At 35.8% G+C, this 23,874-nt stretch overlaps 1 protein-coding gene across 13 annotated transcripts in view; it reads left to right on the forward strand.

Annotated features, from left to right (window-relative positions):
* Positions 1–23,874, forward strand: part of LOC120530915 (eukaryotic translation initiation factor 4 gamma 3-like) — a 206,790-nt gene that overhangs the window by 39,959 nt on the left and 142,957 nt on the right. For 9 of the 13 annotated variants that reach the window (XM_039755722.1, XM_039755723.1, XM_039755714.1 and 6 more), the window contains exons 2-3: positions 4,897–4,972; positions 23,153–23,326. The exons of 1 other annotated variant lie outside the window; for it this stretch is intronic. In XM_039755722.1, coding sequence (XP_039611656.1) covers positions 4,897–4,972; positions 23,153–23,326 — 250 coding nt within the window. The remainder of the gene's footprint in view (positions 1–4,896; positions 4,973–23,152; positions 23,327–23,874) is intronic. 3 more of the 13 variants (XM_039755724.1, XM_039755725.1, XM_039755721.1) reach the window with 2 other exon arrangements.

The raw sequence follows: 23,874 nt of genomic DNA on the forward strand, positions 1-23,874 counted from the left end.
CAGCAGAAGAAAGTAGATTATGTATATGCTTACATGTTTTCTCTTATATTGTGCCTTTTACATTGCTGTATTTTGACAAGTTTAACTGCCAGTTTTTATATCAATGCTTATCTGATGTTTACAGTAGTAATACCATACCTGGGGCAAAGACGAGTCACACTGCTGCTTTTTATTTTTGTTTTTAAACAGAAACATCTGTAAACTTTGTCTTGGATTGTTAGTGCCACTGCCAGTTTCCATCATGTTTTTTGAAACATAACTTTTATTTAATATTACCTTTTTTCCCCAAAAATGTTTTCATCATTGTCATTATAGAGTAGTTTTGTGAATTGGGGGAACTATGCTGTTGCGGCAGTCGGGGGGGTGGCAGGGAGGTTTTTGTGAAAGCAATGACATGTTTTTGCAGAATAATAAAAAAAGTATTGCTAATAGTGGATAACACATATCAGTAGACATTTCACACATTACAGATAACTTGCCGTTCTTGTCATTGAAAACTTTAAAGGAGGTGTCTAAAAAATAGAGGATTAAATAACAGTCGACGTGAAAAGTCCTACTTGGTCTCTTGGTCTCTTTGAACATAAGTAATATCAGTAGGACAAAAGGACAGTATGGAATTTAAAATAAATCCCAAAACATCTTAAACACTCATTTAACAAAAGGAATTAAAACTGAGTGCTTTAGTACCACTGCAATAAGGGCTTGTAAAGCTCACCTGACCGTTTTAATAACTAAGTGTGTCTGTCTTGTGTAAATTGCAATAAAGTATAAGCCACGAAGGGTCAAATTATCATAATTAGTAAGTAAGCAATTGCAAAATAGAAAAGTTAGACAGCACAATGTTGACAAATAAGAAGAACCTTTTTGTAGATATGCCAATTCAGAAGCCCAAAAGAAAGACTGATTGTCTGATTGATAGAATTTAAAAAAAGCAAATCGGAAATATGCTTTAATTGTTGGGAATGTTGATGTGTTCTATTAATATAAAACATTATAAAAACATGAGTGTTTCAATTTGAAGACTTGTATGTGGAGATAACTGATCTTTGTAAAATTCTGTAACAATGCCACTGTTAGAACAACTTTAGTAATATAAATGTTTTTTTCCATACTATATGAGCAAGCTGATGTTAAAGTGATTTAGAATTTTGTCCCATCATAGTTTAGAAATAAGTAAAGTAATATAAAGGGTAAGTGTAATGTTAATCTTCAATATGTATTTTCTCATTTTTCACCTCATGCTTATCAGTAGTCTTAGGTAGTTTTGTGGTTCACCCAGTGATTGACCAGAGATTAAAATTGCTCTTATGGCATGATTCACTGATTTGCATATAAATGACTGATCATGGCTAGTTTTATTGTAGATAGCATATGGGCAAAGTTCTTGCTTAGTCACACCTAAGCTCTGTTGTATTGCTCCTTTAAATGAACAGAATATGATAGAAAATAGATACTAAGTTTTTATTTTTCAGTCCTTCCAAGTAGGTCAATTTTTTGGAGACCAGTACTATTTTAAAACACATATTGTATCTTCAAATGTAGCATTTATGCTTCTTTTAAAAGGAAGTATCCTTCATTTACATTTGCTTTATAATGAAATGCATACTACAAATGTTTATGGCATCTATTGTAATTATTAATGTAGTGCATTTTTTTTTACTGCATGCATTACAAAATACATTCTATTAGATGGTGCACTGCAAACATTAATGTTGATCTGTGTTGATAGGTTAGATTTTAACTCATTTTAGAAGGGTAGTTCAACTAGTATATAAATAAAACATGTGACAAGTGGACTTTACTAGGCAAATGTTTGTTTTTTTTAAATGAGGAATAGGCAGTTAAGTAAGAGAGTAAAAAAGGTTATAGGGTCTCATGCTCTGCTCTTGTGTAATAACTTTGCAGAATTTGGCAAGTGAACAGTAAGTTGTGACAGATGACTAGCATCCATGTATGAAATAAAGACAAGTGAAACATATGACAGGCTCTGGCTCTCATTTGGACAAATGAAGTAAAACTGTCTACTCAGGGATACCAAGAACACTAAAATCAATATTATCAAAACTTTTAATTGTAGCAGAAATTTTTTTTTCCTGTTGTAGGTTTGTGTGGTCAAAAGACATCAGTGGATGGAGGTCAGTAAACAGATTCAAAGCACATATTTTTTTCATTTCTTTTTGTCAATTAGTTATTTTTAGTAATCGTGGTGAGAAGTTTGTGTGCTTCCACCCCCATAACCTTTTTTGTTTTTGTATTTATAATAGGAAATTTACCTGTTTACATGGTCCAAGTATTAAGTGATGTTTCAAATCAAGGCCTCTTAATAAATACTAGGACAAGAGCTGAATATTAACTGCTGAATGTGGCAAAGTATTGCTTCTCGGTTCTTTCCCGCAAAGCCCACCTTTTGTTCTACATGTTTGAATAATTCTTTGATATCTGCTTATATACTGGTGTTTCAGTCAGTTGCATCATCAGAAAATTTGCTCTCCATTTTTGGGAATTCTTTTTCCTACTAGAATCCTCCTATTCCATTGAATTTATTTTAATAATATCTAAGCCCTACTTTGTAGAGTAGTTGCTTTTAAACCTTCATCCTAGGGACATACTGTGACCACAGGTTTTCTGTCAAAATATGTTCTTGTTTACAGGCCAGTTATTGTTAGTGAAACACAGCTAGCTGAATTTCCTATTCCTTTTCTCATAATGCTGCATCAATTTGACTTCAGTGGGAATTTTTTGTAATCTGAGAACATTATCTAACTTAGGAAATTTGTGTTGGTGTTATTGTCATAAATGTTACAATAGTAGCACAAAACAAAAGCATGATATATAGTATGTGGCATCACACAGTACTCAACATTAATAAATGTTGAGACATTTCACAATAAAAACAAATGGTGCAGTTTCAAGAATTACTCATATATATTATGTGAGGGAAATAATAACATGTTGACACATTCATTGGCTTAGGAAAGACTTCTTGGTGGAGTAGAGGCTCAGGCCTTCAATTTTTTTATTATTTCTTTCCAAATATTTTATTTCTGAATTTTTTAAATAATAAACATGCAGATGCAAATATTACTGTTTTAGCTTCTCAGGTACAGTAATCCCTCGCTATATCGCGCTTTGACTTTCGCGGTTTCACTCTATCGCGGATTTTAAATGTAAGCACATCTAAATATATATCACAGATTTTTCACTGGTTCGCTTTCTGCGGACAATGGGTCTTTTAATTTAGGTTACATGCTTCCTCAGTTTGATTGCCCAGTTGATTTCATACAAGGGACGCTATTGGCGGATGGCTTAAAAGCTACCCAATCAGAGCATGTATTGCATATTAACTAAAACTCCTCAATGCTATAAGATATGCTTCTCGCGCTGTGCTTGTTTGCTTCTCTCTATCTTTCTCGCTCTCTGCCTGACGGAGGGTGTGAGCAGAGGGCTGTTTGCACAGAGGACACGGACGCTCCTCTACAAAATGCCGCTTTATCGCGGTGCTTCTGTATACTTAAAAGCATGTATTGATTTTTTGATTGTTTGCTTTTTCTTTGGCGCTCTCTCTGACATTCTCTGCTCCTGACGCTCCTTTATGACGGCGCTCCTTTGAAGATAAGATATGTTTGCTTTCTTTTAATTGTGAGAAAGAACTGTCATCTCTGTCTTGTCATGGAGCACAGTTTAAACGTTTGACTAAAGGGTGTTATTTCATGTCTAGAGGGCTCTAATAATGTTAACAGGGTGGGAGAGTTTATAAGGGCTTAAAATATATAAAAATAACCACACAAACATATGGTTTCTACTTCGCGGATTTTCACCTATCGTGGGGTCTGGAACGCAACCCCCGCGATCGAGGAGGGATTACTGTATTTGATTACTTAGCCCTTTATCCCAAATAAATTGGTACATATAATGATGCAGTGGTTAATATTGTTGCCTCACAGCGCTGGAGTTCTAATTTAGAATCCTGACCGAGATAGCACTGCCTGTGTGGAGTTTGCACAATCTCCTGGTGTCTTTGTGGTGTTTGCAAAAGGTACTCTGGTTTATTTAGTAAATCACAAAGAATATTGGATTATGGGAAACTTCTAATGTAAAGGTTATTGACACATGTAAGCTGGCCTTATTTAAGGGATTGTGCCATGATGGATTGTTTTTTGCCATATGCCCAGTGCTACCGAGGATGCACACCAATTCATTATGATACTAATAGGATAAACAGCCTAGAAAATGGATGGATAAAGACAACAAATTTATCATGAACCCAGAAAGATATCAAGCAGTAACAATGTTCTTTGCATTAATAACTAGATATATTCACCTTTTTGGCAATTTATGATATTGTAGACATGCAGGCAGACCTGAATCAAGAGGCCTAATTGAAAGAAAGTCCAAAAAGAGGAGAGATTGTTGTCTTGTTGAAACATTAGCACATCCAGGCATAGGAAACCCCTGATGTACAACATGACATTGTCATCTTTTGGCCTCATAATGTAATTGCAGTCTTAAACTGAAAGGTATTAACAATGATGCTTATATCAGGTCATAATTTCATAGTGGTTGTACTCCAGTGATTCTGATTCATTGTGGAAAAGAATTATAAATCACAAAACGTTTAAAAATTTAGTTTTTAGTACCATCCATTATGTAGGTCACGCTTGATGTTTTAAATTGATTGGAGACATGATTAATAGCTAGGTGTACTAGTTTAACTTGAACTTCACTTCTTGAAAACTAGTGAGTTCTAAAAGTAACACTCATATTCGTGCTATTATGGAAATCACTTTTTGGAGTTCAGTTTTTTACATGTTTTTAATTTGCCTGGATTGCTTTCCTATCTTGTATACTCTTTGTTTTTCCCTAAGTGAATAATTTCCTTAATGAGTTGTACCTCAGGATTCCCCGAGTTCAGCCTACACTTGATGATCGGATCTTCCCTCCGCAGGCTGCAGTAACAGCTGTCTACAGTCCCGTAAGTGTTGAATTTATTTTGTTCTTTTTATTTTCTGTAATATAAAGTTTGTTGATTTATTTGGTTAAGGTAATTTTATTGTGGTGCTCTTCTCAACTACTCTATCCTAAAGTATTACACAGATATATTCACTTATTTAGCAAATTATAGTCAACCTGTTATATAGATTTGAAGAAAATAAACCAATGAGGGATCCAGCTAGCAATACAAACCCTGAGTATTATTAGTACAAGGACATCTCTGTGACTGAGCCCACTTTCTTGAGAGGGCATTTGTGTAAAACACAGACTGAAATTAATTTTGCAAGGTTGAATTGCACCAAAGTTTGAACAATCTTTACCATGCACATTACATTCTTGTTCCCAGTCTCTCATTAAAATCTGGACTATCTCTGTTTCCACTTCCACATGGAGGTCTACAGTGAGTAAACCCAGAAATAAAAAGGCTCAAACACTTAATCAGAAAAAGTAATAATTGCTAGAAACAACTTTTTTCTTTTAATGTACAGCTGTTGACTTAAATGTTAATAGGAGATTTTTTGAATTTTGTAGAGAATGTTGTCACCAGGTATTTCCAGATATTTCTGTGTGATTTTGTGCTGTATTCAGATCTGTTTATTAGTCAGGGTGTACCAGCAAAAATAATTCAACTCTGCTCTTGTAAATTGTTTTGCATCTTAAAACACAAAATGTTACTGCTGTTTGAAAATGAGTATCTTTGATTTCCATGCAGAATAACTTCAAAGTAGCTAAATAGGGCTGGTATTGTGTTAGTTTCGGTGATATAGACAGTGATAAATTGACCACAGCTTATGTTTTCTTCATACATCCATATGACATCAGGCAGTATAGCTCAATAAAGTAATAATTTTTCTTGCAGTCCAGCCATGTAAATGTATAGAGGTGTCTATATCCTTTATAATACCTGTATACTATTTCATATTAGCTGTAAAGTTCCAGTTTTACCAGAGTGTGCAATTTTTTGGTTCTGTTTCATTCAACTTTATATTTACAAATGTGTTTAACTTATTGTATAGTAAGAAACTGGAATTAAGCTGTTTGTGCGGATTGCAGAAAAGAAGTAGTGCAAAAAGAGAAGGAGAAAAGAAACTGGTTCCAGACTATACATATTCTCTAAAGTCTTGAAGACATACTTTAAGTTTTAAAATCACTGGTTAACAGTTGTTTGAATAGGAATATTCACCTTATCTCTCTTATTCTAGTCAATTAAATTTATACAAAAGAGTCAACTGATCAATTTTTTTGTAACACAGTGAACTTGTTACCTCATTTTGAATATAAAAATCTTCTTTTGGCTGCTCCCGTTAAGGGTTGCCACAGCAGATCATCTTCTTCTATATCTTCCTGTCCTCTACATCTTGTTCTGTTACATCCATCACCTGCATGTCCTCTCTCACCACATCCATAAACCTTCTCCTAGGCCTTCCTCTTTTTCTCTTCCCTGGCAGCTCTATCCTTAGCATCCTTCTCCCAATATACTCAGCATCTCTCCTCTGCACATGTCCAAAACAACTCAATCTCGCCACTCTAACTTTGTCTCCCAACCGTCCAACTTGAGCCGACCCTCTAATGTACTCATTTCTAATCCTATCCATCCTTGTCACACCCAATGCATATCTTAGCATCTTTAACTCTGCTACCTCTAGCTGTGTCACTTTCTCCAACCCATATAACATAGCTGGTCTCACTACCATCCCGTAGACCTTCCCTTTCACTCTTGCTGATATCCATCTTTCACAAATCACTCCTGACACCCATTTCATCCTGCCTGCACTCTCTTTTTCACCTCTCTTCCACAATCCCCATTACTCTGTACAGTTGATCCCAAGTATTTAAACTCATCCACCTTCACCAACTCTACTCCTTGCATCCTCACCATTCCACTGACCTCCCTCTCATTTACACATATGTATTGTGTCTTGTTCCTACTGAACTTCATTCCTCTCCTCTCTAGAGCATATCTCCACCTGTCCTGGGTGTCCTCGACCTGCTCCCTACTCTCACTACAGATCACAATGTCATCAGCAAACATCACAGTCCACAGGGACTCCTGTCTAATCTCCTCTGTCAACCTGTCCATCACCATTGCAAATAAGAAAGGGCTCAGAGCCGATCCCTGATGTAATCCCACCTCCACCTTGAATGCATCCGTCACTCCTACCGCAGACGTCACCTCGGTCACACTTCCCTCGTACATAACCTGTACAACTCTTACGTACTTCTCTGTCGCTCCCAACTTCCTCATACAATACCACAACTCCCCTCGAGGCATCCTGTCATATGCTTTCTCCAGGTCCACAAAGACGCAATGCAACTCCTTCTGGCCTTCTCTATACTTCTCCATCAACACCCTCATAGCAAACATCGCATCTATGGTGCTCTTTCTTGGCATGAAACCGTACTGCTGCTCACTAATCATTACCTCCCTTCTTAACCTAGGTTCCACTAGTCTTTCCCATAACTTCATGCTGTGGCTCATCAATTTTATCCCCCTGTAGTTTCTAAGTCCTGCACATAAGTTGTCTAAATCAAATCTAAACAATTGAAATTAGAGGTTTAGAACAGCAGGCAGCATACTGTATGATAAAAAGGCTGAAAGAAGTCAGTGACAGTCACAATATTTCACCCTTTTTGTGACATCTTCAGGTAGGCATGGTTTCGACATAATGAGAAGGAAACAACTGTGCTATGAAATATGATAACTTATACAAACAAAACTGAATCATGTCAATGTTATGTAAGACTTTTTTTATTAAACTTTATCTGTACTGTCATGACTGTGGCATGATTTTGGTTATATTTCATAAGTGGCAACATTTTGGGACATCTGGTATCTATGATGCTGCATGTGTTATGCTAAATGTGAGCACATGAAGCAGCTCCACTAGACCATATCATAGATACGCTCTGCCATCCTTTTACTATTCTTTTGCCCTCTTCAGATCACCTGTTAACAAAATGAGAGAGAGAAATTGCTAGATGTAGAAATTTCTAAATAGTCTCTGGATTGCTATCAAAAACCAGTTAACTGTTATTTTCGGAAATGAATTGCCAAGAGTCATTAATGAGCATAATAAGACAACCAGAGCCAAAATTCTAAAACTGAGAATTAAGACATGGAAAACTGAGTCGTTGCCAGAAAATCAGAACTTACAGCATTAAACCAATAGTTGTTTGCAGTTCAAATCTGTAATTGCAGACAATGCAGAAACATAATGGAGACATTGCAGCTCTATAACATAAAGAATACTATCTGTAGGAACCAATCTTACAGTTAACTACTATTTCCAACAGTTAGTGGTTAAGCTTGGAGCACAGCAGAAGGATCAGGGAGCTGTTGCTGTTACACAAACATGAACTGCAGGAATTAAAGAGCCTAAGGATCTGTAGCCCAAATATTATTAGGATGAACAAAATAGTTATGGAGGCTTCATAAGTCCGTGCCAATTGATTTTTGATATTCAGCCAAATTAGTTTGCAACAGAAAAGTATTAAGACAGTATTTGTTTCATGTTTAATTTAGAATGTATTAGAATGGGGAACTGCTATAACTACTATAGCTATAACCTCAGCTTGTAATAATTTGAAGAGCTTCTTGAGTGAGCTCTTTCAGTTTTGGCCCTTCCAAGGGGAAGGGCGTTGCTTTTAGGCTACTAAATTTAAAATGAGGCAGTCGATTAGTAAACACATAATATATTTTGAAGTCATCTTGATAGGCTTAGAGTAAAATGGTAATTTCTTAAATTTCAGTTTTTAAAAGTGGTCTTTCTTTGGGGCTAAAAGATGAAATGGCTATCTATATACAGTGTGATTTTGAAGATTTGAATCATGTGGCCCTTACATTAGACTTATGGCTTTCAAAAAGACATAGAGAAAGACAAACTGAAAAAAGCTTTTTATCAAGAATACACCCTGAAAACAAGGAACCTGAGGTACCTTTGTAGCTTGGCAAATATATATATTTTGCATAAATTAAAGGTTCTTAAGTTCAGGTATGATCTGCTGAGACTGCATGTTTTTGTTACAACCAGTTTCACACTCTGTGAGTCATTTTACCTCTAACTAATCCTAATGTATAATTAGGCCTCCTTTTTTCTTCTGTTATTCTTTATAAAGTTTAGTAGTGTGTTTACCTTTATAAGGAAACTAGCTGTCCCCTGTGGCACCACCTGCATAGTAGTGAAACAGGACAAACTTTAAAAATCAAGAAACAAACATGTATTGCTAGCTAAGCAGAGGCAAGGTAGGCTCCAAAACGTGATGAGAGGTTGACCAATTCAAATTGAGGCTGGCCCAGCTCCCCACTCTTGACATTCCCCCTCCCCTTGGCCCACAGAAGAGAAGTCGCAAAAACAACCGGAATATTCAAGCAAATTATAGGGGAAAAAAACATTTTAAATCTGTTAGCTAGTAAATGAGAGAAATACTTAGGCGGAGGCAAGGTAAGTTCCAACACGTCGCGAGAGGTAGTCTGACTTGAACGGAGGCTGGCATGTGTGTGATCCAGGCCCGCACGGTTCCCTATTTCTGACGTCACTCTTTCCCCCTCCCATCAGCCCGCAGCCTCTATCTCAGATTAGCGCAAATAAATCGCTCCTGCATGCAAACTATAATACTTAGCATGGAGAGAGAAATCTCAAAATCAACTAAATTAGTTAGTCCAACTAAATTGGATTTTATATATATATATATATATATATATATATATATATATATATATATATATATATATATATATATATATATATATATATATATATATATATATATATATATATATATATATGAATGAGAGAGAGATAGAAATATTTATATTTTGACTAAGGTTTTAATGGGTGTCACTTTCTGTAAATTTCCTTTTTTCCTGTACAGGTTGCTTGCTTATTCTTATCCAAATAATGACAATTTAAAATGAGCCCAGTAAAAACCAAGGCAAGCTACACTGAATTCTGAATGGCTGCAGGCACTTTAGTGTCATACTCACTAGCAGTATATTAATAAAAAGCAAGAATATATAGAAAATTGGAATGAAAATCTTTTGCATTGAAATAAAACAAAAATGAAATACCCCATGCATTATACATAAATGTTTGGTTTGGTATATTCCAATAAAACTTTAATGAAGCCAGGTCAGTTTTTTATGGGTTGACATTGACCCACAGAAACTGGAAAATAACAGCTTGCTTAATTAAGGTAGAAGTCCAAATAATTTAGCCTAAGTTGCTTGGGACAAAATCCTGCCTCCACAGTGGGCCCCAAATTTGAGAGCCACTGCTTTATATGAATGAAGTCATAGAATCCAATAGTGTAACTATTCCTCACATTGTTCTGGGATTCTTAGTTGAGTAGTTGCTTCCTTCTCTAGAGTCCAAGCCATTTGTCCCTGTCAGTACTGATTGAACACAACATACAAATAGCCATCCTCTGGTTACAGCGGAGAATTATATTAGCTTTGTTTTAGTGTAGAACTATGATTTTAATAGTGTGTCCAACAAAACAATGATCTATTACCTGGTGCTACCTTTACTTAAAGGTGGATCATACAGTATATTCTGTCTAGAGCAAAAATCAGTTTAAAATTTTAAAGAAGAGCATTTCTGAGGTGTCACCCACTGCACATCTGCACTCTGGTCCTAATTTGGTATCCTGAGGTGCTTTGTTGTGTGGTGGGTGCTGCAACACGCTGTATCAGTGCATCCTTCCAACCTACCCCCTCTCTCTCTCTCTCTCTCTCTCTCTCTCTCTCTCTCTCTCTCTCTCTCTCTGTTTGGCTAATAGAACTATTGGAGCAACAGATAAATCTGTTGGAGCTAAGTGGTTCTTTTGTTGAAAAGAATGGTTCTTTAATGCATAGATTAGAGGAATTTAAATAAAATGACCATTAAAAAATATCCTTCAATTTCATCACTGCTTCATCTCTTAATTATGTCACTACTGAGTCTAATCAATAATTCCATAATTTTCACAAATTTAGATCAGTAAAGAATATATCAGGTAGGGTGGTGGTTGGAAATATGTGTTTAGTGTCTTCTTCAGGGCAAGCAGGGACAGTAAAGTCAAAATGACAGACTTCTCTCTATTTATAGGTAAAGTCTAACCAGGTTTGTGCATTGATCCCTCCATTGCAGATTTTTGTTATCACCACATAAAACACAAATATTCTATATGATGTTTTATTGTGTGTATAAATGTGTTAAACAAGTTACTGTAAAAAGGCAAATGGAAGGGCTAAAAAGGGGCATACTTTAAAATATATCTGACACTTTTTTTAAAGGTACTCCCAAAAAAAACCTTGATCCTGCAGAAATAACTTCTATTCTAAATGATTGAACTCACTCGTCCTGCTGAAAGATCATTTGGAACATAATGCAAAATTAATCCCAGCATTTTCTTGTTCCTTGTATACCACAGTTACTTTCTTATTACTAACATAGGAACCGCAGTAAAGCAGCAGTTGTGAGATGAAATCAGTCCTTCACAGGCTCTTCCTGAATGCCTTTTCTTTGGAAATCAGTAACGTGCCTTAGGAAAAACCAAGTGCACTAAAGATGATTTGATTAACCTTAGATGCCAATTTAGGAGATTACAAATTGTCAAATTAATAAACGTGTGATGTAAGCCTGTGTAGAGTTGTATTATTATTTCTAGCATGCTGCTTTTAACAGTTAAAGTAAGCTTTATATTGTCTGTTTTGGTCACTTGGCCTGCAAAGTACTTGATTGCAGTCGAAAATGTACTTACGTAAGCTGATCAAAGATTACCTGTACTTAATTGCAAAACGGTATTTTGGCGTGCATTCTGACAAACCCTTGTTTTAAGCAAATTCATTTAGAAGTGCAGGTTTGTGGTACACAAAAGGAAGATGCTATGTATGTTATATCCTGTAAATTACATTATTAATTAGTTGCACGGTTTTCAATTGTAAATGAAACGTTTTTCATTTTTTTTAATAAGAATACATTAAGTATAGCACAGAACAGTTAAGTATGCAATAAGTAATACAGTATTTCATATCTGATTCAAATTCACTTTAATTTTACAGTTTTAAATTTTAGACAAATTGTAGGAAAAAAAAGTGCATGGAGAGGTTTGTATAATAAAGCATCATTTTGTGAAGTTTGAATTGACCAAGACATAACATTTTTCATCAACTGTTATTAACTAGCTATTTCCTGCCTATAGTAATACAAACATAAGTATCAAAACAATAGGAATCACAAACCTGACAAAGTGTGTGTTTGTTATTGCTGATAATAAAGTAGCTTTAAAGAGGAGTAAAATTTCCAGAATTATCTTAGTATTTACAGTCTCTTGTACAATGACAAAATAAGGTTTGATTTTTTATTTTTGTATTTATTTTAATTAGTATTTAGCTTTCAGTTACTGGACAGGAAATAGTAAATAAAATTACTACATGAATGTGGCAAGTTAAATCAGTGGTTCAGGATGCTCATATCATTCTTTGCAAACCCTCCCCTCCAAACCTGTAAAATGTTCACATTTGGTTTTTAAAGTCAAGCTTTTTCAATTGAACACTTGCCTCCCCCTTTATTTACTGCTCAAGAGCCCTGGTTTTAATTTAAAAGCTTGAATTTTAATGAATACATTTAACTTTTTGTGTACTACTCCTGAAGTCTTTTTTTTTTTTGTTTTTAACATTGTTTTAGCAAGAAATACATGTGTTATGGATCTTGTGAGCATATGGCTAGATAACTGATCATAATGGAATGTGACACAAGTAACCGGAGATCTTTTTCGTAGCTGTTTTAATATTTGCTGCAGTTAAGTATTGGCCCCCATTGGAACCCATTGTGTCAGAAATCTTTATCTCTGTTCTCCATGAAAACATGAAATAAAAACTTTTTCTCAACCATCAATACAACATTTAGCCATTACATCTTGCTATTACAACAACAAAGTAAGAAATAGATATCATTTTTGGGTGGAATATTGCTCAGAAAATGCTGTAAGTCTGCTAACCAAAGTGTTTTGAGTTGCTATATCTAGAAAGATTACTTTCGACAAAAATTATCAGTTTGTGTGGAAATAATTTTTTTTATTAAAAAATGAAGTTGTGTGTTAGACTAGTGCAATTTATAATTCTAAGCCCCAGGATAAAAGAAGAATGAGGAAATAGGAATGGCCTTATAATGGCAATACTGGAGTGAAGGAAGTGGATTGTTATTAACTAAAAAAAAGTAGCTATTTTTGAATAGGTGTAATGCACTGAAAAAAAGAATATGGTTTTAAATATTGGAAAGAAACATTCCTGAGTCATACGGGTTGTAATTTTTGAGAAAAAATGAAATTATAAAACCGTCTTAGACATGGTGGATACAGTTGGAGATGATCTGTCTATGGCTGGATTTAATACACAGCTAAAATCTCCTGCTGTTAAAATCTCAAGTGCATTCATATTAGGCATTAAATAGAGAAATTATGTGAATTTTCATTCCATTTGGCACATAAATTACCCAGGAATTATTTAGTCTCACTCATTTCCCAAGCACTAACATAATCTAGCATACCCAAAAATTGAAGTTTTTTTTTTTTTTATATATATAGCTACAAACAAAGTTGCTTTATGAATTAGTAACTCCTTGTAGTTGTTGTCTCGTCGTGGTTTGAGAGAGATACCCATTGTGGCAGTAGGGGGTGCTAGTGCTCCCTTGAATCCTCAGGTACAACTCCAGACACGAGGTAAAAGTCCAAGACTTTTTATTTTTTTCCACAGTGCACCAAGCACCTTCCACACTACTCATACAAAACACTACTAACAATAATAAACACAATAAACTCTCTCCTCCACTCCCAGACACTTTGCTCCTCTCCCCCCCAGCACAGCTCGTTGTCTGGAGTGAGGCACCGCCCTTTTATAGCCCCTGACCCGGAGGTGTTTGTCCCAACAGTCCACAGTTCCTTATTCCTTCCGGGTCAGGGCAATCAGTCCTTTACTTCAACCCGGGTCATAAGGCACAAAAGAGCCCATAAGCCCTCCCACAGCAACTCCTGGTGACCCCCAAGGTATCCAGCACGATCCTGCTGTCGGGAGAGCTCCTCCTGGCGGCCTGGGGGTGAGGGCCGGAGCACGAAGCCGGCAGTCCTCCACACCATCTAACTCAATATTTGATCATACATTGGTAATTTAATATTTAAATTGCTCTTCTGCAGCCCGGCTGTTTTTAACTTTAAGTGTATGCTAAAAAGTAACTCCAGTCTTCATCTTTTGAGTTCATAATTGAGATCTTGTAATATTCCAACTTACAAAATGCAATAATTTATTTGCATTATTGAGGAGTTGTATTTTAGAATACATGTTCCTTGATAACAACAGTGCAGTGTTTAGGGCAGAGTGGTATCTCCTGAGGCTAAGGATCTGCTCTGGTATCCGGAAGGTTGCAGGTTCAAATCCCTGTTACTGCCAAAAGAGATCCTACTCTGCTAGGCCCTTGAGCAAGGCCCTTAACCTGCAGTTGCTCCAGGGATGTTGTATAATGGCTGACCCATACGCTCTGACTCCAAGGAATATGTGAAAACTAACAAAAAAAAAATGTATAAAGCAAAACAAAGAACAAAAAAATTGCAGATGCAGAGTCCTACAACCAGTGATTTTCCAAAAGAGATGTCCATACATTACGCAAAATGAATGAGTCTTGCCCCAGTAGTTTGCTGCCGTAAGCAAGGTCAACAGCAAACACTAGTTACTGTCCTTTGGCATGCCATCATGCATAGTACATCAGAAAAACTGAAGGCCCCACGTTAGATAAGGAAACTAGACCTAACCAAATTATTAAAATACATGTCATATTAAGGAATATTAATTGCTTGTACAATTTAGTAAGTGACATAAGCCCTCTTAATAATAATACTGAGATATTAGTACATGGAAGCCATTGCTAATATTTGTCAAGTTATTTAATTCATATCAAAATACTTAGCAGTCGTATAGTTAATATTTGTTCATCTATTAAAAGTAAAAGTTAAGAAAATAAAATTAAAATAGAACAAAAATGAAATAACACAATTGGAGAAGGCAGAAGACAATATTTCAAGTAAAATAAGAGTGACAGTGACATGCAAACATGCATATGTTATCTTCCTTCTTTTCTTTCCTTATCTGTCATTTTCAGGTATAAATATATTTTTCATGTGAATTTTTTTAAAGTATCCTCATTTCATATATGACATGTGTATACAAAACCTCTAACCACCACTTTCAACATATTTGGTTAGACCAGACATTAAAAAATATCTGTCACGCTCTGCTTCACACTGTTTATACACAGCTTTTTTTTTTTGAACCACCATTGAGAAAGAGTATGAAAATATGTAGGCCTGATTGTTTTATTTAGAGTCTCTCTTGTCTTTGATCTGAAATTTTACAAATTTAACAATAAAGGCCCCATCGGAAAGATTGCAGGGTATGCAGTGACCTCTTAAAAAATGTTTATGCAGTGACACAATTTTAGAGTAGAATACTGGCTTGAGTATATTTACCTTTAAATTCTTTTCCATCTTGGACCCCCTAAAATTCTCAAATTCTGCCACATATCCTGATCCTGTTTATTAGTTAGTGGTACCCAGGTTTCTTATCTTTGGTTTCTAGACCAACAAACATTTTATTTGTAGCAGCCATCATATGTTCCAGTAGTTAAATGGCCATCATTATAATATAGTTTTTTGAATCATCACAGTGAGCACATTTTAAATTCCATTGTGGTCATTCTTCACCTTGGAATGTGTATCTTGTCATCTTTCATACCCACTTCCAGTCTAACAGTTATCCCTCAGCTCTCTTGATTTTAAAGCTATCCTCTGCAATATTTGCATTTAAACATTTCTTGCACTGTGTTGTAATGACTTGCTGGGGAGAGAGAAACTGTTGGACGATTTGTTTTGTTGAGTAAAATGAGTAATAAGAGTCTTTGTTTTTAACCATGCCTGCTGAACAACCAGCTTTGGACATGAGGTATACTAATCAGGTCTCTTTATATTCTAGAGCATTATGAACATCCAAAATTTTTGTTTCATAGATCTCTGCTTCTGCTTGCAGTGGGTTATAGCATATCACTTTTAGTCTTTAACTTAGTCTTTAATTGATGTGGCAGGGATTTCTTTGAAGACGTAGTAAGCTCTTTACCTTGGCTATCCTCATTGGAAGAGCAAGTGTTTCAAACAATCATTTCTGACAGACAAACATGACCAGATGTTTTGTTTTTTTATATGTGTAGTGATGCAGCGTTGGTAGTTGTCCTTGTCTTGTAAAAAGTATGATTCTAGAACATACCCAAAAAGAGAAATGTAGTTTCACAGTAAATTAACACTGATGCAAAATATCTTCATTTTCTTGTGAAAAAGACTTGTAATTATAGTCATGTATAGCACTGATGTATAACAAATCTGGTGTTGGAGGTGGTAATAAAAGAAATGTCACTTTTTGTTTGGGGTTTTTAATTCTTATACTGCAAGATTGTTAGATCATCTCTTTGTAGAACAAAGCATCTGGGTGATTGAGCCACATATAGAGTTATTTGTCCACAATACCATATATTATTAATTTTCTGCAATCTTTGGCTAATGACTTTTGAATATTGTCATTGATTGTGTCAACAAATGATTTTATATCCATTGGTCAGGGTCATAAATAATGTTTACCATCTCTAAATTCATGCATTGACTAAATCTGTTGGAATCTTTTTCTGAATTGCGAGTGATCTTTTGATTGCTCCATTGATAGAGAGGTCTCTCTTACTATGGATTGATTGACTGACTGAGCTTAAATACCTCTCAATGGAGGGTATCATTAACATGTGTCAAGTCTTTCTACTGAGGGCTTAACGATATTGACATAGCATGTTCCTATTCCAACCTTTATAGGGTCTCTGTTCGTACTTAAACATTCCCACATTTGAATATGTTGTGTCATTTTCCGGACACTGCAGTCAAACTCATCCTCAAAGTAGACTGTAAGAAAGAATTGTGCTTTTCTATTTATATTTGCAAATGATACAAAAATAATAATGTATTTGAGTATGTAGCACTCTGACAAGACCATTTATCTACTGTGTACTGATTACAGTTAGAAAGTGTGTACAATAATATCCCTATTATAGTACACTGCCAAACAGAGTGGGATAGAACAGAACATGTTGGTTTGAAACTTAAGTAAATAAGGAAGAAAAAAGCTCAGCGTCACTTTTAAAACTCGCTTGTGTCGTATTCTGTCATCTGAATCTGCTTTTTTTTATGCTTACTTTACGTGCCTGATATATCTGGTTGAATTGGATAAAAATCCCAATAATAATAAAAGTCAAAAAGCCGTACAGGTGTGGAGAGTTGTAGCCCCACTTTTTTTATTTTAAAAAATTATGGGGCTTCGCTCCCTGCCAGCAGCTGCTTCTCTGAAACCCCTCTTAAACGGTGATACAATGGGAAATAGATACTTTTTTTTTTTAACTCCTCTTTGCTCGAGCAGCTGCTCACACACGCATGATCTGCAATTCGCTCACCTACCCTTCTCTAATTACTACCACCAGTGGTAGGTGCTGTTGTGAAAAGGGGGGGGTGAGTGCACCTCAAAGAGACACGACTGCTCCTCCGAAACCCCTCTTAAATGGTGAAACAATGGAAACAAGTAACAGGTGCTTTTTTCACCTCCTCTTTGGTCGAGAAGCTGTTGGCTTGCTGCTGCTACGTCCCTTGTGATCTGCATTTCGTGCGGAGCTTAGAATGTTTAACAGACCGCACAGCACCTGAATATTCAATCTCTTTTTGTTGTTCCGTTCTATACCCGAGTAATATTTTCAGTTTGTTTGCGCTAATGCGATCTTTACTCTCATTTTTTGAGACTTTCAAATGTTCCTACTTCCATTATCTCTAACCTGTTCTGCCTGTGTAGCACGGGACTTGCGTCTGAGGGTTGTAAGTATGACGTGACTTCAAGTGAAAGTGTCTCGGTGTCTCTCTTCTAAAGATCACGTCTCATCCCCGAGAAAAAGTCTCGTCGCAAGTTTTTTTTTTTTTATAATGGAGGGATGTGCATTGTGAAAATAACTGTGTTTTTAATATATACAGTAAATACTCAAAGATAGTCAATAAGTGTTTCTATAGTACGAGCCAACCCATGGGGTACCATACGCCGCATAATCAGGCCGGTTTTTTAATGATTTTTAAGCACAGGGAGAAAATTAACATTTGAAAAATCGGTAATGTGATAAATCAGCAAGAAAAGCAACATTGTAACAATGCACGGAACGAACCAACACACAATTGTCCGTGACTGAAAACTGGTTGACCGCCCTCGCACCTTCTCCTGCCAGACGGAGGGATGGGGGTGCACGGCGCGGAGTGTGGAACGGGAGGAGAGGAGAAGGACGTCCATTCAGCTCCGTCCGTCATGCTAGTTTGCTGATTTCTCGTTCAGTATGCACTACCCGCTCATGTGCCCACCTCCACCTCGTCACTTGAGTCGTCGTCTTTACACAGTCCAGATGCACCTGTGACTGACGTAGACGTTTCATTGCTCTGTGTGATTTTGGCTGCTTTTTCCATGTGATACCCCTCGCAAACCGTTTCACACGCTGCATATGGCGAATAACCTCCGCAAGAAACATGCCTCTATGAACAGTCAACGTAGCTCAGAGGTGCATGACATGTACATGACATTAACCTGACCTGCACTGCATGTGGCCTCTACGACAGACGAATATAAATGACGCCATTTTTTCTGTGTCGTCGCGTCCGAGTTGGGGCATAGCCCTGCGAGTTGTCGTCGTATCCAATGATCTTGGAGTAGGTGGGCGTGGCTCCTTCCTTCGTGCGCCATAGGTGTCTCACTTGGCGGCGGCTTAGTGAATCCACGCCCCTTCCGGCGTGCTTTCCATGGTTGTCTTGCCTTAGTGAATTATATATATATATATATATAGATAGTTTTAAATCAGCACTTGATTTTGTTTAAAATATTGTTTGAATTTATGCAAATGTGCATTTAAAAATCTTGGAGCAAGTGGCATGACAAATGTGCAGATGAAAACAAAAAAAAAGAGGAGAACATTATCAAATTTTGCTCTGCTAGTAAAGTCTTTTAACTTGAGTCTCAAGTTCTTTAATAAGCAGGACTAAAACTCCAGCTTGACATCTCTGTTAGTTGTGAACATGTTAATAAAAAGAACACACTACACTAGTGCCTTGACTGCAAATATAATTAAAGTGTTGCAGATGATAAAACGTGTTGTGTGCACATTAATGCTGTTCACTGGACTGTTTTTTTTTTTTTTTTTTTTTTAAATAAAAAAAAAATAAATAAAAAAACACTGTTCCCACTGATACTCTTATTTGTTTTCATCTCATGCACAGCAATTTAAAATCTACTAACGGAGTGTAAATCATTGCAAAAGGAATCTAGACATGCACTTTTGACATGAGAATGTTGTCTTTGTTTACTTACAGTGCCTGTTCGGCTTCAGACTCCAAGTTCCACTTTTGTTTACTTAGAGTAGAAATCACATGTCATACACTAAGACAGTGTTCTTCATGAACACACATGCATCAAAGACATACGTATCACAGTGTCTTTTCTACTGTAACATCAACATTTCCAAGAAACTGGGGATTAAATGAGAGAAACCAAACTGTGTCTAATTATTCTTTGGTGTACATTTTATATCAAATCTGCTCCATTTTGCAGCCATTTTAATGGCTTTAGCAGCTGCAGAATCATATGGATGAATGTTTTCCCACACAAGTTTAATTTTAATTATATGCTAGCAAGGAGCACTTCTTCTCTCTGAAGCACAATTTAGTTTGTCCAGGCAGCATCAAATGCTGCACATATAGTTCAGTTCCTTTCTTTCTAAATATAAAACCAGTAAAGTGCTGCTCCAAATATCTGTCTTCCTATTGGTTTTACTGCATGAAATTGGTCAGCAAGATACTGTGGTAACACTTGGGACTCAGAATGTCAGTCACTCTGTGCAAGTTACCAACTCTGCCTCCAGCAAAAGAGTCCCAGACCATCACAATTTCACCTCCATGTTTGACAATTGGTGTCACACACTGAGGAACCATCTTTCCACCAACTCCACTACGTACAAACACCCTGCTTGGTGAACCAAAGATTTCAAATTTTGATTCATCAGTCCATAATTCTTTCTTCCAGTCCCACAGTATTCCATAGCCGGGATTTCTGGTCCAGGCAAGCCTCAATTTCTTCTTTTGTCCTTTAAGGAATGGCTTTCTTCCTGCCACTCATCCTGTCAAACCTCCAGCACAAAGTCTTCTCTTTGCAGTAGAAACTGAGACTTGCTTTTTTCAACCACTGTTACACTGAGCTTGAAGCTATTGTGCTATGAGGTGCCTATCACACAAGCTGGTGACCCTCAGGAGCTTGTCTTCTGATTGGTTTGTGACTTTGGGTCTGCCACATCTCTTCCTATGAGTTTTTTCTAGTTTCCAATTGCCTTTGAATTGTGTAGGACACTGTACTCAGTGAATTTTGACTTTTTTTTTTTTTTTTTTGCATTTTCTCCAAATGAAAAGTCTATACTCTTTAGGGTAATAATGTTGTGTCTTATTTCTTTTGTTGCTTTTTTCTTGCCATTATTACTGAAATTTACAGCTTTCTACAGTGCAATATTGTCCAAGTAGTACTTCAGAGGGTGTAGTAACAGTCTGTTTCAACTCTGCTTTAAGACAGTAATCAGCAGAAGATGGGTCACTTGTGCAAACTGTTTGCTTCAAGACTTAATTAAATTAATTGGTACAGAACATCTACAGGTTGTAACCTATTTGTTCCCTGAAGAAGGCCCATTTGTCATTTTCTGAAATTTTCTTTTTTTTTTTTTTCAGTTTTTGATAAACCTAAATTTTAAATTTAAACCTCTTGGCAGTTTACTGCTTACCTTTTCACTAGTTTAGGTCATTTATGGCATTTCAGCTGATTACATATGAAGAAAAACTGAGATGTTCTAAAACTTTTGATTGATAGTGTATCGCTGTATGTAAGATGAAGTGAAATTGCCAGCACCTTTTGCCATAAATTATATAACATGAGGATGTGCATTATGATATCCATGACTGTAAATTAAAAATTACTACACAGTCAGAGCAATTACATTTTCGATACATGCTAGAGTTTGAAAGATGGCATATAGTAAACCCAGAATCTCAGTCAAAGTTTTAAGCTTTCTGCAGTCTTGGTTTCAGAAGCTTTTTTTCGAGTCCACAACTCTACATATGCAATAAACACATATAAATATAATATCAATTCTAACATAAGCCTCTCATGAATTGACAATTTGTAACTGAAAAGATTGTTTTATTTACTTTATAGAAATTATGCATTTTATGTATTTTCTTTAATTTTAAAAATGTGCCTTAATAAAACATACAAATGTGAGAAAAAAAAAACACTAAATTTGAGAAAATAGTAAATCATGTGAATCAAAGGTTAACTGTACTATGCAATTTATAGCACCTCATTGTTACATTAGAAAAAATATCTGTTGTAGTGTCAGGCAGCAATTAAGCTGAACAAATGTTAATTTGGACACCTTTACTTTGGATGGAAATACTTTTAAAGGCTCTTAAAAAGCAGAAGCTGCTAACACTTTGACATGCTGTCAAACCTTTTTTTTTTGTTGTTGTTTTTACAAGCATCCACTAAATTAAATTCTCTAGCTGCATGTTTTTGTTGCACCTGTTGGTCATTACACCGTTCTGGCAGCACTCTGTTGTCACACATCATTTTGTTGGTACACCCAGACAGTACAGGTAGACAACTAACTTATTTAGTCAACAAATAATTGATACATATTTTGTACGTGATCAAAATGTGTTTAATAATTATATTTTAATGCACTTTTTAACACAATTTGTGAAACGTCTTTAATTAACAAATTTTGTTAATCCACATGCTGAATGTAGTTATTGGAAAACAATAAACCTAATGTAAACATAAGTTTAGTAATACCAGGGATCTCTCCACAGTAAATTATATTATAGTATATTATTATATAGTAAAGTATATTGTGTGACAGATTCTGGCTTTCTGCAAACCTGTGCTGAACTAAGTGGGCTGCAAATAATAGATGCATAGATTATATCAAATAAAATACAAAGATGCTTGGCCACTTATTTAAGAATGAAAAAAGGATTTGATGTTAACACTTAATTTTAGTAAGTGTGAAACGTGCTCTTAAACATTTTTGTAAATATTGTGTTTTTTATTTCTCTTTTTCAGTTAAGTTTTTTTTGCCTTTTTTTGTGAAGGGAAATTATACAGATTGTATAGTCTACAGTAGGTTTATTTTTAGTTACTTTTTGTTATGCCTAAAATATGGGAATAACTCAAATTATTGGGAAAGCTGCCCTGCACTACTCCCCTAAATTTACAGCACTGTCAGTCACATTATGTCACTTGTGGTACAGTATACAGTATGTTTTCTGAAGATGGAAAATAATTAGTCTTAATTTTCTGTTGCTACAAGAATCTCATCTAGATGGCAGACTGTATCTTAACTCTAATGCTATTCCTTTTACTACCATGTCCATTTACTGCTAGGCTCTCACCTGGAGTAAAAGAGCATGTTTCAGATTAAGTTTTTCTTTTTTTTTTGTCATTATACTCAAAAGAAAATAAATGAGATTAAATCAAATGTTTATGTTTTAATACAAAACATACACACACTTACAGAGTGAGGACTTTGAGAAAAATGGTTATTAAAATAATTATAACTGAACTTGCTATAAACTTAAAGCTTTTTCACAATTTTCTTATAAAATATTAGTTTCATTAGTATTATTTCTTATACACATTACAAACTAATTGTATTAAATCTGATTATTTGTAGACTACTAACATTGTTTTACCTTATGAAAAGTAGTTTTCCTCAGTTAGCCTGTACAGTATGATGGTACATTATTTTGCACCACTTTTAAGACCAATTAGACATGTATCCCCAACCACCCTTGCATGCTCTCACTTTTAAACAAGCTGATTGAAAGTGTATGTCCAGTAAAAATATGAAAATGTGATTTTTTTTTTTTTTTCTTTAAAAGATGAAGCAAAAAGAAATTGCCATTGTTCATAGGATGTTAGAAGAACATGTTGATTCCCCCCATCTCCATTCGCTCATGTTTTGTCTCTGTCTCTGTGGTTAAGGTACCGAGGCAGCTTGGCACTGCCCCTGCCTACCCAGCACATGAAATCACCAAAGGACACCCTAACCTTGCGGCCACACCCCCTGGCCACACCTCCTCTCCAGGACTCTCTCAGGTATCAGTATCTGCAGCTCACCTATATCGCTGCCTTAAGAGCTGGGAGTCAGTCGGAGGGGTGAGTGCGTCTATGTGTGTCACTGTGATCAACTGCTTGTGTGCCTCTGTGTTGGTCCATCACAGTTGCTCCATACCTTTTGATTCTTGTCTTCTCTTATTCCACCTATTTAACCTAAAATCCCCTTAACACGCACTCCTTTTAAGTGGTGAGTCATTTAGTGCAAAATGAGGGATGTTGTACACCATTTTAGACCTAGTTTTCCACCAGTCACACCTCTCCTAATAGTTTAAATTGTTGAGATTGCACTTATCATTCATTTGGATCATCTGAATATATTAATCAGTTGATTTTTCCATGACACTGTTGGCACCTACTTACAGGCACTGTTTTTCAAATATTGTTTTGTTCTATTGTTTAAAAAAGGGTGTGGTGATAATGTGTAATGTGTAAGTAAATCTTCAGTTCATTTATAGGAAGGGGAGGTCATACCATTAAAATGTTTTCAGGAAGTGCTGAGCTATAATTATGTAATACTGAATCAAATTAAAAGTGATACAAGTGAGTGAAGAATTGTGTGTTTAGATTAAGTTATAACCACAGTGTGG

This window comes from Polypterus senegalus, chromosome 6 (assembly GCF_016835505.1).
Source record: "Polypterus senegalus isolate Bchr_013 chromosome 6, ASM1683550v1, whole genome shotgun sequence".
Taxonomy (NCBI): Eukaryota; Metazoa; Chordata; class Cladistia; order Polypteriformes; family Polypteridae; genus Polypterus; species Polypterus senegalus.